We start from the raw sequence: 18,347 nt of genomic DNA, 5'->3' as shown, positions 1-18,347 counted from the left end.
CAAAGCCCTTTCTGACACTTTTTGTTTACATGAAAACATTTTTTTTTTTTTGCAAGAAAATTACTTTTAACCTCCAAACATTATATATTTTTTAAAGCAAATGCCCTACAGATTAAAATGGTGGGTGTTTCATTTTTTTTTTTTTTCATACAGTATTAGCGCAGCAATTTTTCAATGCATTTTTTTGGGAAAAAACACACTTTTTAAAACTTTAATGCACTAAAACACACTATATTGCCCAAATGTTTGATAAAATAAAAAAGATGATCTTAGGCCGAGTATATGGATACCAAACATGACATGCTTTAAAATTGCGCACAAACGTGCAGTGGCGACAAACTAAATACATTTTTAAAAGCCTTTACAGATTACCACTTTAGATTTACAGAGGAGGTCTACTGCTAAAATTACTGCCCTCGATCTGACCCTTTGCGGTGATACCTCACATGCCTGGTGCAATTGCTGTTTACATTTGACGCCAGACCGATGCTTGCGTTCGCCTTTGCACGAGAGCAGGTGCCCGACAGGGGTGCTTTTTTTTTTTTTTTTTTCTTTATTATTTTTTTGCTTTTTTATCTTATTTTTAAACTGTTCCTTTCATTTTTTTTAAAATCATTTTTATTGTTATCTCAGGGAATGTAAATATCCCCTATGATAGCAATAGGTAGTGACAGGTACTCTTTTTAAAAAAAATTGGGGTCTATTAGACCCTAGATCTCTCCTCTGCCCTCAAAGAATCTGACCACACCAAGATCTGTGTGATAAAATGCCTTCCCAATTTCCCAATGGCGATGTTTACATCCGGCGAAATCTAAGTCATGAAATGCTCGTAGCTTCCGGTTTCTTAGGCCATAGAGATGTTTGGAGCCACTCTGGTCTCTGATCAGCTCTATGGTCAGCTGGCTGAATCACCAGCTGCATTCTCAGGTTCCCTGTTGAGACAGGAGAGCCAGAGAAAAACATGGAAGACGGGGGGGGGGGGGCATTCCCTCCCACTGCTTGTAAACGCAGTCTAGAGGCTAATTAGCCACTAGGATTGCTTTTACATGAAAGCTGACCGCTGGCTAAAAAGAATGATACCAAGATGATACCTAAAACCTGCAGGCATCATTCTGGTATAACCACTCAAAGTCGTGAATGGCGTACCTGAAGACAAAAAAATGGTTAACAATAAAACACAGTAAACAGTAAAGTATAAAAAATTGCATAACTGAAAAGAAAACATGATAAAACATAATAACAATAAAACATTGCAGAATAGAATACAGTAAAAAAGAGCAGAACAATAGAGAGAGAATAGAGAGAGAGAGAACAATAAAACAACAACTATTTTTGTTTTTATTTTATATATATATTTTTTTTTTACACTTTTTTTTTGTAACTGTAACTTTTGTAACTGTAACCGGTTCCAGGTTCAGTTCTCTCAAAATGCGATGGCATCTTGGGAGACCCTGTGAAAGTGTGCCTAGTCTGTGCAATGCTGTACCCTACGCTAATACTCAACTAGTGTATGGTAGCATTCAAAACATTCACCAATGCAAAGACCAGGATTGTCAGGACAGGAGGGACAATAATACCGGGTGTCACGCCTAAATCCGCGCTTACTGCAGACACAACATCTTTTTTGGGGGGGTTCCTTGGGTAGGGGTACTCAGGGGGACATAAAGAAAATGCCTCTTATGCAGCCGACTGCATTTGGTTGGGGATGTGAATAGGGGAAGTACGGGCGATGCAGAAGTAGTGGGTTCCCAATTAGGATTGGCGAATGCAGCAGGAAGGGCACTATGGGCACGACGGGCCTGTGTTTGTCTTCTTCTTGGTGGCAGTGGGACACTACTTGTGCTTGCCACCTCACCAGCTTGAACTGCACTTATGGGACTCGCCACATCACCAAGTGTTACTGCAGTGCTGGTTTGACTACGACCGGGGTGTACTAGGCCACTGGTGCTTGCCAGTTCACCAAAACACTACCAAAAAACTGTTAGTGATCGCAGGGATCAGGCCTGACTCTGCGAACGCTGCAGTTATGCATTTAGTGTTTTGTAAGTGACAGTGATCGATCGATACTGCACTTGGGTGGGCTGGGCTGGGCGGAGGGGCAAAACGCAGGTGCTAGCAGGTATCTGGGCTGATCCCACTAACACACTGCGTTTTTGGGAACCCTAAACTGCTGGGGACGCTAGTATAGATCTAATCGGATCAGATATTGATCCGTTCAGATACTATACCACTAAGGGAGGTGTACGCTGCGTGCGTGGGTGTTAGCGGTACTGGCACTAACCTGACGCTGCCTGGGGCTGGTGCTTGCCAGTTCACCAAAACGCTACCAAAAAAACTGTTAGTGATCGCAGGGATCAGGTGTGACTCTGCAAACGCTGCAGTTATGCGTTTAGTGTTTTGTAAGTGACAGTGATCGATCGATACTGCACTTGGGTGGGCTGGGCTGGGCGAAGGGGAAAAACGCAGGTGCCAACAGGTATCTGGGCTGATTCCTCTAACACTGCGTTTTTGGGAACCCTAAACTGCTGGAGACGCTAGTATAGATCTGATCAGATCAGATATTGATCAGTTCAGATACTTTACCACTAAGGGAGGTGTATGCTGCGTGCGTGGGTGTTAGCAGTACTGGAGCTAACCTGACGCTGCCTGGGGCGACGCAGACCCTATCTGACCCTAAAACCTAAGTTATATCACCGCCGGGCAATCAGGGGGCTAAACGTTTATTCGGTAATAAACGGCGGGTGCCCTGACACTATAAAAAATAAACGAACTAACCAGCGTCACCCGTAACAGTTATACGGTGATCAGTGGTGAAAGGGTTAACTAGGGGGCAATCAAGAGGTTAAAACCTTTATTAGGTAGTATATGGGGGTCCCTGACGCTATAAAACGCTGACGGCGAACCTATATATTTACCTCCCTAACTAGCGTCACCAGTGACACTAATACAGCGATCAGAAAAACGATCGCCTAGTGACACTGGCGACGGGGGTGATCAAGGGGTTAAAACTTTATTAGGGGGGGTTAGGGGGGTACCCTAGACCTAAGAGGGTAGGCTCCCTTACGTATCCGATTCGGGGCCCCTGATAGAGTAGACAGGAAGCCCACAAATGCGGAGTGGTATGAGGGCCTGATGTTTGAATCCTGGAGAAAGGTGGTCTATCAAGCAACAGGTAGAACTTCAGGAACACTGGAACTGATGCTGAGCAGGAGCTTATCAGGCTGGTCACACACAGGCAGAGGTCGGCAACGGGCTGGCAGCAACGGTACAAAGGGAGCAGGCAGAAACAAGGTCAAACAAGCCGGGGTCGGGTTCAGGCAGAAATCAAGGAGGTCCAAAAGGTAAGCCGGGTCACAACGGGTCAAACTTCAGAGATACAGGAACACAGAGAGGATCACGGAACTAGAAACAAAGCTGTTGATCAGGCAGCACCGAACAGGGTTAGAGGCAGACTTAAATAGGCTGATTGGCGCCAAAACGCCACGCTCATGCACGCGCCGATTTGCCAAAGCGCCCCGCGCCCCCGCACGCGCCCGAGCGCGCCCCCGACACCGGCGTGCACGCCAACACTACCGGGCACGCCCGCGGTAACGCCAATAGGCGAACGCGCGCTAGCGCGGACGCACGCACGCCCGGACGCCACCCTGCACGCCATGGCCGGCCGGACCAGACACGCCAGTGCACCCAGGGACACGCGCCCCAGCATGCACAGGAACACCAGCACCAACGCGCCCCGGCGCGCACCGGCGCCCAACCAGGTAACCTCTCTGATAGTGCCCCCTCCTCAAGGGCAGACTCCGGATGCCCAGCTGGGCCATTTTTGAGGCATGAGAAGCTTTAAATGACTGTAGGAGTTCCCTGGCATGCAAGTTGCTCTCTGGCTCCCAAGAATTATCTTCGGGCCCATAGCCCTTCCATTTTACAAGGTATTGAACTTGATTGCGTCTTCTTCTGCAATCTAAAAGTGCTTCCACCTCGAACTCCTCTTCGCCATTCACTAAGATAGGCTTGGGTGGGCCAATACTACGGCCAGCAAAGGAATTGGGGGTGACCGGCTTCAAGAGGGACACATGGAATACTGGGTGTATCCTCAGGGCGTTAGGAAGATCCAGTTCATATGCCACATCGTTAATTTTCCTTCTAACCGAAAAAGGACCCAAGTATTTAGGGCCTAGTTTTCTGGACGGACAGGCCAACTTAAGGTTAGTGGTAGATAACCAGACAGAATTGCCCGGTTCCAGAGCAAGTTCTCCACGTCTCTTCCTGTCAAAATTTCTTTTGTAATCCTCTTGAGCTTTGGTCATGGTATCCTGCAGTAAGTCCAGGCAAGAAGGATGGATGGAAACCATAGTTAGCATAGAATGGTGACTGATTGGTAGCTGAGTGTAGTGAGTTGTTATAAGAGAACTCCGCGATGGGGAGCAGGGAAGCCCAGTCATCCTGGGAGAATGCAGAGAAACAGCGGAGGTATTGCTCCAAGGTCTAGTTCGTCCTCTCGGTTTGTCCGTTTGACTGGGGGTGATAGGCCGAAGAAAATGATAATTCGATCTCTAGGGCGCCACAGAGGGCTTTCCAGAATCTGCAGGTAAATTGGACGCCTCTGTCGGAAACTATGTTGGTTGGTACCCCATGCAGTCTGATGATCTCTTTGATAAAGATGGTAGCGGTTTCCATAGCCGAAGGGGTGCCCTTCATGCGGAGGAAGTGGGCCATTTTAGACAGCCTGTCTATCACAACAAAAATGGAAGAGAAACCTTCTGATGGGGGGAGTTCAACAATAAAGTCCATTGAAATCATGGCCCACGATCTCTCTGGGACTGGTAATGTTCTCAACAGACCCCATGCTCTTGCCCGGCTACTCTTGCTTCTGGCGCAAGTATTACAAGACTCAACGTATTCCTTGCAACGTATTCAGGGACCACAATTTTGTTTTTGTACCAGAACAGTCCATCTTTGGTACAAGCTTCAGCAGGTGGTGACATTCCCATAGAAGACCGTCTGATCTGAGAGATTAGATCCTCCTGTAGGATCAGGAAATTCCCAGAGGGGAGGATGGTGTCTGGAGACAGGGTCTTCTCTGAATCAAAGGAACATTCGGGAAAGGGCGTCGGGTTATTCGGGATATTCTTGGATCCGGGTCTGTAGGTAATATGAAAAATAAATCGGGAAAAAAAAAGTGCCCCTCTGGCTTGCCGGGGTTTTAGTCTCTTAGCCGTCCTCAGATATTCTAAATTTTTATTGTCTGTGTAGACCAAAGTGGGGTGAGCTGCACCCTCCAGGAGATAACGCCATTCCTCCAGAGCTGCCTTAATGGCTAGAAGTTCCCGATCTCCCACGTCATAGTTCCTCTCGGAAGAGGAGAGCTTGCGTGAAAAGAATCCCACAGGGTACAGGAGTGCTTTGGCACCTTGTCTTTGTGAGAGCATGGCTCCAACCGCGACTTCGGAAGCATCCACTTCTAAGACGAAAGGCAAGGCAGGGTTGGGATGTTGGAGGATAGTGGCTGATGTAAACAGAGCTTTGAGTTTTTCAAAGGCCACTTGCGCCTTAGGGGTCCAGCAGAACCGGATTCCCTGTTTGATGAGTTCTGTAATGGGAGTTATTATTGACGAGAATCCTTTAATGAATTTCCTATAAAAATTGGCAAAGCCAATAAAGCGCTGTACTCCTTTTTTGTCAATAGGTGCAGGCCAATCCAAGATAGCGGATACCTTTTGCGGGTCCATTTTGATACCGTCAGGAGAAATGACCAAGCCTAGGAACTGGATGGATTGGAGCTCGAACTCGCATTTTTCGAGTTTGGCATAAAGCCCATGTTGTCTGAGTCGGGTAAGTACGTTTCGCACGTGTTTGCGGTGGTCAGCCAGGGAAGCAGAGAAAACCAGGATATCGTCCAGATAAACGATGACATATAGGTCCAGAAAGTCACGAAAGACATCGTTGACGAAGTGCTGGAATGTGGCTGGCGCGTTGCACAGGCCAAAGGGCATGACGAGGTACTCGTAGTGCCCGAATCGAGTACGAAAGGCCATCTTCCATTCGTCCCCCTCTCTTATGCGGATCAAAGTGTAGGCTCTGCGGAGGTCCAGCTTGGTGAAGACGGTAGCAGATCCTAATCTCTGAAATAATTCGGGCACTAGAGGTAGCGGGTATCTGTTCTTTATAGTAATTTTATTGAGTTCCCGGTAATCGATGCAGGGACGTAAGGAGTGATCTTTCTTCTCTACGAAAAAGATGCCTGCACCTGCTGGAGATGTGGAGGGACGAATGAATCCTTTCTTTAGGTTTTCGTCAATATACACTTTCAAGGTGCCTAGCTCCTGCTCAGTTAAGGGAAAAATCCTCCCAAAGGGAACTTCAGTTCCAGGTAAAAGTTCTATCGGGCAATCGTAGGGTTTATGTACCGGAAGAGTTTCTGCCCCCTTTTTGCTGAACACATCCAGGAAATCCCGGTAGGGTTCGGGAGGATTTTGATAAGACTTGGTTTCTGAGTCTAGGCAAAGGCATTGAGAGGATGTCAAGGGGGTCCCCTGTAAACAGTGTTGTTTGCAATATTCAGATGAAAACTGGATCTTGCCCGTGGACCAGTTGATGCTGGGATTGTGAGCCTGTAGCCAAGGCATTCCTAAGATAATTGGGAGGAGGGGAGAGGAGATGACATCCTGGCGTAAAAGTTCCTGGTGTTCCGGGCCAATGGTGGCCAGTAGAGGAACAGTTTACTGGGTAACAGGACCGGAGCTGAGGGTGGAGCCGTCTGTTAAGAAAACTGCCAGTCCCTGGGCCTTGGGTTGCGTAGGAATATGGTGATTTTCAATGAAGGTCCGGTCAATGAATCCGCTACATGCTCCCGAATCAATGATGACCGGTACTGGGATGTTCCTTCCAGGTAACTGTAATATAACAGAAAGAGTTAAGTGGTTACCAGATCTGGGTGAAACAGGTGCACACAAAGAGGAGGACGGCAGGCACTTACGTCTCTTGTTGGGGCATGCCCTTGCAAAGTGTCCAGACTCTCCACAGTACAGGCACAGATTGAGTGTGCATCTGCGCGTTCTCTTCTGGGGTCAAGGAGGGACGGAGCAGTCCTAGCTGCATGGGTTCAGGAGCTTCCTGGGTTGGAACAGACGGGACAGGAGGAGCTTGGTTTGGGGCACTAGGAGCCCTGGGCAGCATCCAAGTGAGGCGTGGATGGCCAATGGACCTCTCAGAACATCTCTCTCTAAGGCGGCGGTCAATCTGGATTGACAGGTTTATGAGCTCATCCAGTGTCTGAGGTACCCCTACCCGTGCCAATTCGTCTTTAAGAGGGTCCGACAACCCCAGCCGGTATTGGTGACGCAAGGCCGCGTCATTCCACTCCGTATCAGAGCTCCAACGCCTGAACTCCATGGCGTAATTCTCGGTCGCTCTGCGGCCTTGTTGTAAGGAATGCAAGGCGGCTTCTGCCGTGGCTGTTAGCTGGGGGTCCTCATATAGCTGAGACATTGCTATGAAGAGGTCATTCAAGGAATCCAGAGATCTGGCCTTTTGCTCCAGCAGGTGATGGGCCCAGGTCTGAGACTCGCCGGTCAACAGAGATATGACGAATCCCACTTTGGTGGCCTCCAAGGAAAACGTACGGGGTTGTAAGGCAAAATAAAGTTTGCATGCGTTGTGGAATGCCCGGAACTTGCAACGTTCTCCGGAGAATTTTTCAGGTGTAGGCACCCTGGGCTCTGGTGGGAGCATTACTACAGAGGGCGCTGAGGCAGGATTAGCAGGTGCTGCTCCCGGAGGGGATGCTGAGAGGGCCTGGACCTGTCCTTCCAGTCTTGTATAGCCCTCCTGTAAGCTTTTAACTGCTTGGGTGAGGCCCGCTAGGTGCCTGCAAAGTTCATCCATGGGGGAGGCCCCCTGCCCGGACTCAGTCATGGCCGCCTGATACTGTCAGGTCCCACACTTACCAGACAGGTGAGTCCGCTTGGGCAGAGGGTAGGCTCCCTTACGTATCCGATTCGGGGCCCCTGATAGAGTAGACAGGAAGCCCGCGAATGCGGAGTGGTATGAGGGCCTGATGTTTGGATCCTGGAGAAAGGTGGTCTATCAGGCAACAGGTAGAACTTCAGGAACACTGGAACTGATGCTGAGCAGGAGCTTATCAGGCTGGTCACACACAGGCAGAGGTCGGCAACGGGCTGGCAGCAACGGTACAACGGGAGCAGGCAGAAACAAGGTCAAACAAGCCGGGGTCGGGTTCAGGCAGCAATCAAGGAGGTCCAAAAGGCAAGCCGGGTCACAACGGGTCAAACTTCAGAGATACAGGAACGCAGAAAGGATCACGGAACTAGACACAAAGCTGTTGATCAGGCAGCACCGAACAGGGTTAGAGGCACCAAAACGCCGCTCTCGTGCACGCGCCGATTCGCCAAAGCGCCCCGCACCCCCGCACTCGCCCGAGCGCGCCCCCGACACCGGCATGCACGCCAACACTACCGGGCATGCCCGCGGTAACGCCAATAGGCGAACGCGCGCACGCACGCCCGAAGGCCACCCTGCATGCCACGGCCGGACCAGACATGCCAGTGCCCCCAGGGACACGCGCACCAGCACGCACAGGAACACGAGCACCAACGCGCCCCGGCGCGCACCAGCGCCTAACCAGGTAACCTCTCTGACAGCTGCTGTTTACTATACAGCAGCAGAGGAAGGATTTCATTGGCTGGGAGCGATTGCGAGGGGGGGCCATGAATGGATGGCCTCCCCCTCACCTCTGATCGCTCCCAGACAGAAGCCGACCGCCTCGGGCACCGGGGGGGTCTGACCGGACCCCCCACCCGCGGGAGGCAGATCACGTACAGGTACGTGATTTTGTCTGCCTGTGCCATTCTGCCGATGTATATCGTCGTGAGGCGGTCGGCAACTGGTTAATCTTTGCTCTGCTCAGCAGCAAGAGTCTTGGATTATGAATCCTACATTCCCCACCATGCATTAGGGTTCCATCCCATCTGCTGACCATCACTACTGTGCCCTGTAATGCCCTGTACACACGATAGGATTTTCCGGCGGAAAATGTTCCATGGGAGCTTGTTGTCGGAAATTCCGACCGTGTGTAGGCACCATCGGACATTTTCCATCGGAATTTCACAAAATTTGAGATCTGGATCTCAAATTTTCCGACAACAAAATCTGTTGTCGTAAATTCCGATTGTGTGTACACAATTCTGACGCACAAAGTTCCACGCATGCTCGGAATCAAGCAGAAGAGCCCCACTGGCTATTGAACTTCATTTTTCTCGGCTCGTCGTACGTGTTTTTACGTCACCGCGCTCTTGACATTCAGAATTTCCGACAAGATTTGTGTGACCGTGTGTATGCAAGACAAGTTTGAGCCAACATCCATCAGAAAAAAAACATGGATTTTGTTGTCTGAAAATCCTATCGTGTGTACAGGGCATTAGGATTTAGAAGCCAACTAGAGGAACCACAGAGTGAGCATATGATATACAAAAGGTTTAGAAACTAGACATGTGCACAAGAAAAAAAATTGTCTTGTTTCTTTACGCTTGCGTTGATTCGTTACGATTCGTAATTTCGTAAGACGCAGGTTTTCATATTCTGACTCGTTCGTATTTTTGTAACAGTTTTATTTTCGTTGATATGAAATGATTCGTAATTCCATCAGTCTAATTTTCCATGATTCGAAATTCGTAATCTTGTTAGATAATAGTTTTCTTTTATTCGGTACACTACTCGTAATTTAGTAATTGTTACTTTTGTGAGATTGCCTTTTTCGTTGATTCCTACTTTTGTAGGAATTAAAGAATAATAATCCTATGCTTGCTTTTCCAATCAATCCTGTACTCACTCCAGTCCACTCCCTCCGTCACCAGACCGGACTCCGCCTCCTCCCCAACTGAATCTAAAAAGATTCAGGTATGCAGTGTGACTCAGACACAAAAGGGATAAGCTGATTGGTTAAAGATAATAAGTAAGATACGTCACTCACTAATACACTGCCCATTCGAAATCACGATTTGAGAACATGAAATTACGAACATATGAAATTATGAACATACATATTAAGATACACTTACACTGTCCATGCAAAAAGAATGATTCGAGAACACGAACATACAAAATTATGAACAAAGAATTGAAAATACGAAATGTAAATCATTCGCTATAGATGTCATTTTCTTTCTTTTACTGTTTCAAAGTTTCGTATTTTTGTAAGTTTGTCCGTTTCTAAGTTCGTATTTTCATGTGTTCGTTATTTTGCTTATTCGTAATTTTGTAATTTTCGCATTTTGGTTCTTTCAGCTATTCGGATGTTCGAATTGATCCGAATGTACGAATACTAACAAAATCATACGAAAATTCATTCATTATGAACCGAATCGCACATGTCTATTAGAAACCCTCTATGTTTCTTTACCCATTTACATACCGCTCTCCCACACACCATCCCCCCCCCCCCATCCTATTTCTCTGACTCTTTCAAGTACAAAAATGTCAAAAAATAGGACCTTCACATTTAACACCTGTACCCTTCCCATACACTGTGGTTCCATCTGCTGACCCATCATAACTGTGCTGTGTAGGGATGTAGAAATTGGCTAGAGGAACCACAGAGCAGGGCAGGGGACCAATTATGTGACACACCAGTAAGTATGTTAGATGTGAAAAGGCCATTGCTCTGCAATCAGAAGAACGTATGGCAGGGTGGGTGAGTGTAACTCCTCTTTCTTTGCAGGTCCTGATTTTTGACCTCTTTTTTTTTTTTTTTACTTGCCAACAAAGTTGCTATAAGTAAATGAAAATTTTCTTGGTTGCAACTTCTCAAAAGTTTTGGTTCAGTGCCAATTCTGTACCCATTTACTGAGTGCCTAACTAATTTGTGTAATTATACATTCATGGAAAGACTGAAACATTTCCTGAACAGATAGACATTTGTGCAGCTGATGATTATTTATGTCTTACAGGGTGACTCAGGAGGACCTCTGGTGTGTAAAGTCCAGGGCGTATGGTACCAGGTTGGAGTTGTGAGTTCAGGAATGGGCTGCGCCTATCCCAACTTCCCCGGGGTGTACACACTGGTGACAAGCTACCAAGACTGGATCAGCAAGTACCTGGACGTTACTTTCAATTATGTGTCAAATATCCCTAAACCAACAGGGGTATGTGGAGGAAGTCCTTTACTAACATCCAGCTTCTCACATCATCGCTGGTTGATCCTGGTCCCAACTATTCTTCTGCTGACACTAATCTAACCAAAACCGGCCATCTCTGCTGACCTAGACAGGCATGCAGATCGTTCACTTTGCATAGAATACTGAATCGCATGGAAGGAAGAATACAAAAAAAGGTGTTTGAGCTCACAAATGATTGGATGTGTTAAGTAAATAGCATGGACTATGTAAAAAAAAATCACTTTACAAAATGAGCATGTGCTACTCCTTTAATAAATCCCCCACACTGTCTTCTGTTGCCAACATCTGAAGAAGAATGTAAGTTTTATGAAAATGCAGAGGTATTTGTTAAAACTGAGGAGCTCCTTATAGCCTATCCAAAGTCAAGGACAACAATAGTATATATTCAAATTAGCAGTCCTTAGATGTGGTTGCTACATTAGAGCTAGGTGTTAGGACAACAGAACACCTCCCTCTCTCATCATGTTCATGGGGGGGTAGTTCTGTAGTCCATTTGACTTGGGATGCAAGTTCAGAACAATCAGAGTGCACAAGAATTCAGGAGCTCACTGGATTTTTGCCAGATTGATATTTTTCATTAGGTCTCTCTTCTAAAGAGACAATACACAAGGGGATGTACATGTATTGCAAAGGTGGATGACATTTTTTTTCTTGCTTTAATGTTAAACTTTTGTTTCTGATTGGCACTTTCAGTTCTTTTGTATGCAGTGAGGAAAGAGTGAAATCTGACGTATGAACTCAAGGCAAAACGCTGCATACATAGAGGTAGAATTATAAATCCTGGGGCCTCATAGCAAGATTTTAATGGGACCCCTAACTATTTTTTTTTTTTTTTGAGCAGTTGACAACGTCAACTCTGACAATATGTGTCATTGATCTAAACACAAAGTATGTCTAAGGCAAGGACAGGCAGCTGGAGAGCTGTCAGCACAGTCAGTGCTCTACTAGATATGTTATAGTCTTGTGAGCTACCCAAAAAACAAAACACATTATATATGTACTAGAAACACAGTGTGGGTGTGAAAGGTATTCAAAAGACCAGCTGCTAGCACTGATCAATATATAAAAATCAATATATAAGAGAATGCAGCACTGGATCATGAAATATAAACAAATATCAAAAACCATTGAATCAAACAACATATAAAGTGCATAATTAAATGTCCATGCAATAAAGTGCAACAAAAAGTCCATATTAATACAGTGCAAATTCCACAAATGGATGTTGATTGATGAACAAATAAAAATATTGAAATCCTATGTAAAACTTCCAGACCACCAACAAATCACCTCACTCGTGCTCCCCCCCAGTGGGTTTAGGCTCACCTTTGGGAGTGCCCCCCCCCCCAACTAAACAGGGTCAGAAAACGCCTGTGAGCCACCCCAGGACTTGGCGAGATATCCAACACAGCTGGCTCCTAAACTTCTCCCAAGATTTCCTCCTCGGTATATCAGCAGCAGAGTATATGCAGAGAAAAAGACTCCAATAGTGCTTGGTTTGCTTAAACCAATTACAGTTCTGTGCTGTGTTCTTCATAAATAGTCCCATCCAGAATCACCAAAATGTACCCGTATGACTTGCCCCCCTCAGTGCGGACAAGAGGGTACTATGTATCATGTGTGGCGGTCTTGCCTGAAGGATCCAGGATTCTGGACCAGAATTGTTATTCTTAATATATTTAGTGACCACTGTTAATATGGCCAAAAACGCTAAGATGGCAATCTTCAGTGATCATTTGAACGAGATCCTCCAATACTCCAGAACGTCTTTTTTTTTTCATCCGTCTGGCCACTAAGATATCTATAGCCCATGCATGGGAAACCCTGGTGATAAACTATGCAACCGCTAAAATCAAAACATCGTAGATCATGCTTCACGAAAAACTACCAGACAAACTAGCCAAACTTGAAAGCATCTGGAACCCCTGGATTAGATATTTTCAGTCACTTATCTAAGTTGGGGTATTTTGGAGGCATAGAGGGTGGGTCAAGCCATACATTCCTCTTTTTTTTTTTTTTTTCTGTTTTTACTTTTCACTTGTCTTCTTCTCCTCCTTTCCCCCCTCTTATGTTTTCTTATATTCTTATCTAATGTACAGGATTGATTGATTGCACTTGACTATACCGCTATAATCACTATGCACTATGCATACAGTTGTCTTAAACTGCCTCCTACCTTCTTTAGAGGTGCTACTTGATCTTGTGTTTGTTTCCCTTTTTTATTTTTTATTTTTTGCCTATTTGCTCCCCCCCCTCTTTTGCCCCCCCCCCTTTTAAGTATATCTTTATAATATGGCCTCCATAGCACAATCCTGGTGGCAGAGGGGACGACAATGTTGCTCTTAGCACTTGGGTCATGCCTGTCCATTATTTTACACCTGTACTCAGGTCTTGGTTATATGTTGCCTTACTAGAATGGTATGGATGAACCTACACTCTTGTATATATGTTTGTAACTTATCTAAAACAGAAACAGAAATATTTTTTTCATTGGAAGATTTCCCCTCTATTTTAGTTGTAGTAACGACTAAACAATTAGAGAACAAATAGAGAGGAGAAATCTCCCCTCAGCTGGGAGACAACAGTAAAAAACTTAGGAGTCTAATCCTTCTACACTACTGAAAACTAGAAATAAATGAAATAGAGTTTGGTATCCTTAGATGTGTTCTGTCATTTAATTGACTGGCTGAGGAATTGATTAAGTAAAGATCATTTGGTTTTGTTTATTTTATGGAATTAATGCCCTTCAGTACTTTTTTAGTAATTAGAGACCATTATTTTTTATTATTGTGCTTTTAATAAAAGTAAATAAAATGTAATCTGCCTGAATTTTGGCTTCACTTGTATCCCTTCACGCTTATCATCAAAATGCTTAGACTTTAAAAAAAATAAAATAAATAAAACTATTGTATTTTCATTAGTTACCTTACTTTAAATGCAGTGATGTCATCACTATGTCTATGTGCCTAATTAGGTTTGCCGTGCTAACAATCAATAAAATATAATGTGACAATATATAAAAATATGAAACAGATCAAATGGGTGAAAAGGGGAGTCCCATGTGATAAAAGAGTCCATTATAACACCTCATGAAAGTTCCAAATATGAAGGCTCCAATGCCTTTATACGGCCAACAAGTACATTGAATATGAATAAAAAGTGGGAAAAATACCGCGCTACTACAAAAACCTCTACTGGTGAAAATAAAAATTAAAAAATTAAAAATAGCAGCCGCTAAAAGTGAGATACACACTGAATAAAATGAAGAAGAATGTAGCAGTGCTAAACCATATGAATAAACACAAAATATATATAAAAAATATATGTAAAAAATATGTAACACACAATATAAACACAACCAAATATGAGGAAATGGCGTGTGGTTACACCGTGGAATATATAAGTAATTAATACTAAAAAAATACTAAAAAATAATACTAAAAAAGTGGATATTATAAGTCAATTATGGAAAGAACATCCAACAGTGATAATTGTGTTAAATGAAGTCCATAAACACACATGTGCATAGGTAGATAATATTCAGTGACAAGTTCCACCACTACAGACAATGTGCCAACACCACAAGGATTGCGCGCTTACCACAAGGCAAGCTAGACAAGCTTGCGGCTAATTACCCAGCCAGGGCCTATATCCAGGTGGTTCTGAAACAGTAACTCCTGATGGTCAATATGGATGGAAGAGATGTAGCCAGCAAATGGCCAGGAAAAATCAATTGATCAGGAACCATGGGGAGTAGCCAAATGTTACCCAAAAGGAAAAAAGGAACTCACCATAAATCCGGTAATGTACCATTTAATAAAGAATAAAAATACACTTACAGCAATAAGATGACAAAACAGAAAATAGGCAGCCGGCTTGCGAACGCCCGTCCGCTTAGACGGATAAAACGCGATGACGTCAGCACGTCAACTCCTCCCGACGTGCGTTTCGTCATATAATGACATTGTCTTGGAGCACAGGCGCCTCACTGACGCATGAGTATAGATGACAAGCAAAAACGTGAATCACCCAAGTGCACCTCCACCATAAGGTAAAAAGTGTCTTCTTACCAGAAATTGTGGACTGGTAATCAAAAGAGTCAAAAGCGCTGTGTAAATAAATATCACTTGGGATAGAAACCATTCACTCCTTTTCTCCTCTCCAGTAAGTTTGCTCCTCTGATCTTTAGGTGGTTTCAGCAACAGGAAGCTCCAACGCCCTCAACTGGCCGCAGATCGATTGAAGAAAACCGAGGAAGAGAAATTTGTTGTGTAGGATGGAGTTAAAGGGCTGCCACTATGGGGAGAAGACTCCTATTTCTGTACAACAAATTTCCACCAATGGCCAAGCTCACGTCGGGAGGCTATGTGTCATTCTATACAATGCAGGTAGATCATGGCTGGTGGGTGGGGCCGACAGGGAGATGTGATATTTTCAGGAAGCCTCTTGCCTCAGTACAACTTTCAAGAACCCTTAGCCATGATGGAAGCAGTAGGTTGGCTCTTGGGAGGAATTATGTAAATATCAAAATGCCTTGATGGGTGGGTGTCAGTTTGGAGGAGTGGGTAGCAGTAGGTAGGCAGCATTTTCATGCAGACCACCCTAGACAACACTCAAATGTGATGCTGAGCACCTCTCTGATTAAAATAACTGAAATCTGTAGTGATTTAATAATATCGGGTGATATAGTGGTATGATATCGTGGTTATGATAATTAATTAGTAAGTACTCTTCCGCAGCAACCCAATTCTTCCAGAGAGATGCACTTTATTGACTTCCAACACAGAACAAAGTCCAAAGTCCACAGATGACAAAAAATCCGACAGAGTATATAATTCAGAGCCCCATTTCTTTCTAGGTCTGCGTGTTCATACACAGACAAGCCTAACCTAAAACTAAAAGCCAGCTTGAATGTCCTCTATGAAATACTAGTCCACTAGGAGGGAGTTTCTGCTAGGTCAACCCAAAAATACTCTTTGATCTTATTGTTACCCCCCTCAAGTCTAATTACCATCAATAAATACTTCTTCTATGGTCCTTTAAACAATGTACCCTTAGATATGTGTAATTAGATTAGATTAACAGATACCACCTGAACACCCTTTGAAATGTTCAAATAGACTTGCATAAGATTAACACATCAAAGGGTCTTCAGCTGTCCCCTTGCTATGTTAAAATCCAGTTGGACAAATCAACCCTTGTCAATTGAATTCTGGCCTGGTCAACATTGACTGCATGTGTACATACACACAACAATGTCCCACATAAATCGGTGAACATATTACAACATATACAACATATACCCCCACTTGGGTCAGTTCTAACTACTAGAACTGACCCATAAATCAAACAACAAAAAATATCATTATGATTTAAGGTACTGGATGCTTTACAATGGCTCATATAAAATATGAAGTTGAAACTGGTTACATCTCTCTTCGCCAGCGTCTAAAATATCCCCATGAAACAGTTATTAGATAATATAACTTTTAGACCATGACTGGAAAAGGATTTGGTAAACATCAGTGGCCCATATAGCTGTTAGGCCTTATTATATCACATCAAGATCTTGAATATTGCGCAAAGACGAGCTGATGTCACAGTCCATTTTTCGGTCTGACTTCAACACATCTCTCACCATCTCACTGAAAGTAAACTTGGTATGCTCTGGGAACTCCAATCCACATAAGTCCAGGATTTTTTTCCATATCCAGGCTCAAGCTTTCCATTTTTAAAGATGCTTTTACGCAAACACTCTACTTTCATCTTTATAGTAAGAAGAACTATCAATGTACCAGCACTCACTTTCAAGGTCAAAAGGTTTGGATATGGCAGTAAAAACTGTGCTTCAAACTATTTCCTTGCACTTGACATTCATGAGTCCATCTTTGTTGATTGCCAGCCACAATTTGCTTTTGTAATTTGCTGTAGGCCGACCCCTCATTGCCTTCAATAAAGCAGTTACTTGGATCATTCAGTCCACAATTACACTTGAATGGTATACCAACATATACATATAGATATACCCCCACACGATGGTTCAGATAGAGTCATCAGTGTTTATCAGATCTTCTATCCAGACAAAGCGACAGTGGAAATTCTTGCTAGTATCTTCACCATGAAAGGTAGAAAGGTCTTTTTCATCCATATATGTCATAGCCTTTAGCATATTATAAACAACTGAATCAACAAAGTTTCAAATCATGACTGGAGTGATGAATTTCACTCACCCCTCTTATAAATTTAGGAAAACCACCCAACATACTATAATTTATGCTATGCCAAGCCATTGTGCAGCATCTCACCTTAGATGTCAAATATATTGATCAATACGCATTATGTAATATGTACAGATGTCATAAAAATAATTTTAGGTTTAAATGCTTCTCTTTGGTTTTTAAGATAAAGTTCAAGAAATAAAACATAAAGAAAATAAAAAATGAAAAGCAAAATATAATAGGAAAAGGGAGAAAAATTAAAAATTAGGGCGTTGAAGAAAAAAGAAAAAAAAAGGTCCATTGCTTGATGAATTTCGAGAGAGTCCATGAATACTTTATAATTCCTTGTTGTCTATTCAGCATTTCTCCCATAATTCTCCCCCACTAGCCAGCAATTTCAGACTGTGCTTCTGCTATTCACATGCAAACCAGCATTTCCAGATGTACCTGAAAGACAAAACTCTCCAACAAAACTAATTAGCGAGGTCCTTAAACGTTGTTTGAAGTTAAAAAAAAAGCACTATTTACACGTTTACAGTTTGAAGCTAATTCACCCCCCACTGCTAGACAAGTGTCATTTGCATTCAAAAACAGATCTGGAGAATGTACATCTTGTATCCCCTTCAACTGCTCTAATAATTTATAACGTTCCCCTCTCATCTTGTCATACTCAATCTTCAGGTGGTCATATTTCTGTTTTAACTGAGAAAACGGTATCCAGGTTTTGGACCTTTTCTTCTTATTATTTTGGTCAGCTCTGTTTTTCATATTAATATCACCTATGTTTGACCCGGTGTGTCCTCTCTGGGTGTTATCATAGGATATTATCTTCTGATCTTTATGTTCAGTATTTGTCCTAAACAATGTGGCTAAATCAATCTTGACAGCTTGCTCATTTGACTTTCTCCATAAATGGTCTGCTCTCAACAATATGTCTTTT

General features: G+C 43.9%; 2 protein-coding genes across 2 annotated transcripts in view; both read left to right on the top strand.

Annotated features, from left to right (window-relative positions):
- The window catches only part of LOC141147353 (serine protease 33-like), a 37,403-nt gene extending 23,385 nt beyond the window's left edge, over window positions 1–14,018 (top strand). Inside the window, exon 4 of the mRNA XM_073634593.1 lies at window positions 10,962–14,018. Within this exon, the coding sequence (XP_073490694.1) occupies window positions 10,962–11,249 (288 nt within the window). The 3' untranslated portion in view covers window positions 11,250–14,018. The remainder of the gene's footprint in view (window positions 1–10,961) is intronic.
- The window catches only part of LOC141147933 (transmembrane protease serine 9-like), a 441,310-nt gene that overhangs the window by 44,862 nt on the left and 378,101 nt on the right, over window positions 1–18,347 (top strand). The window lies entirely within an intron of this gene.

The sequence above is a fragment of the Aquarana catesbeiana genome, linkage group LG06, assembly GCF_042186555.1.
Source record: "Aquarana catesbeiana isolate 2022-GZ linkage group LG06, ASM4218655v1, whole genome shotgun sequence".
Taxonomy (NCBI): Eukaryota; Metazoa; Chordata; class Amphibia; order Anura; family Ranidae; genus Aquarana; species Aquarana catesbeiana.
The sequence above is the reverse complement of the archived record's forward strand: the minus strand, read 5'-3'. Positions and strand labels throughout refer to the sequence as shown.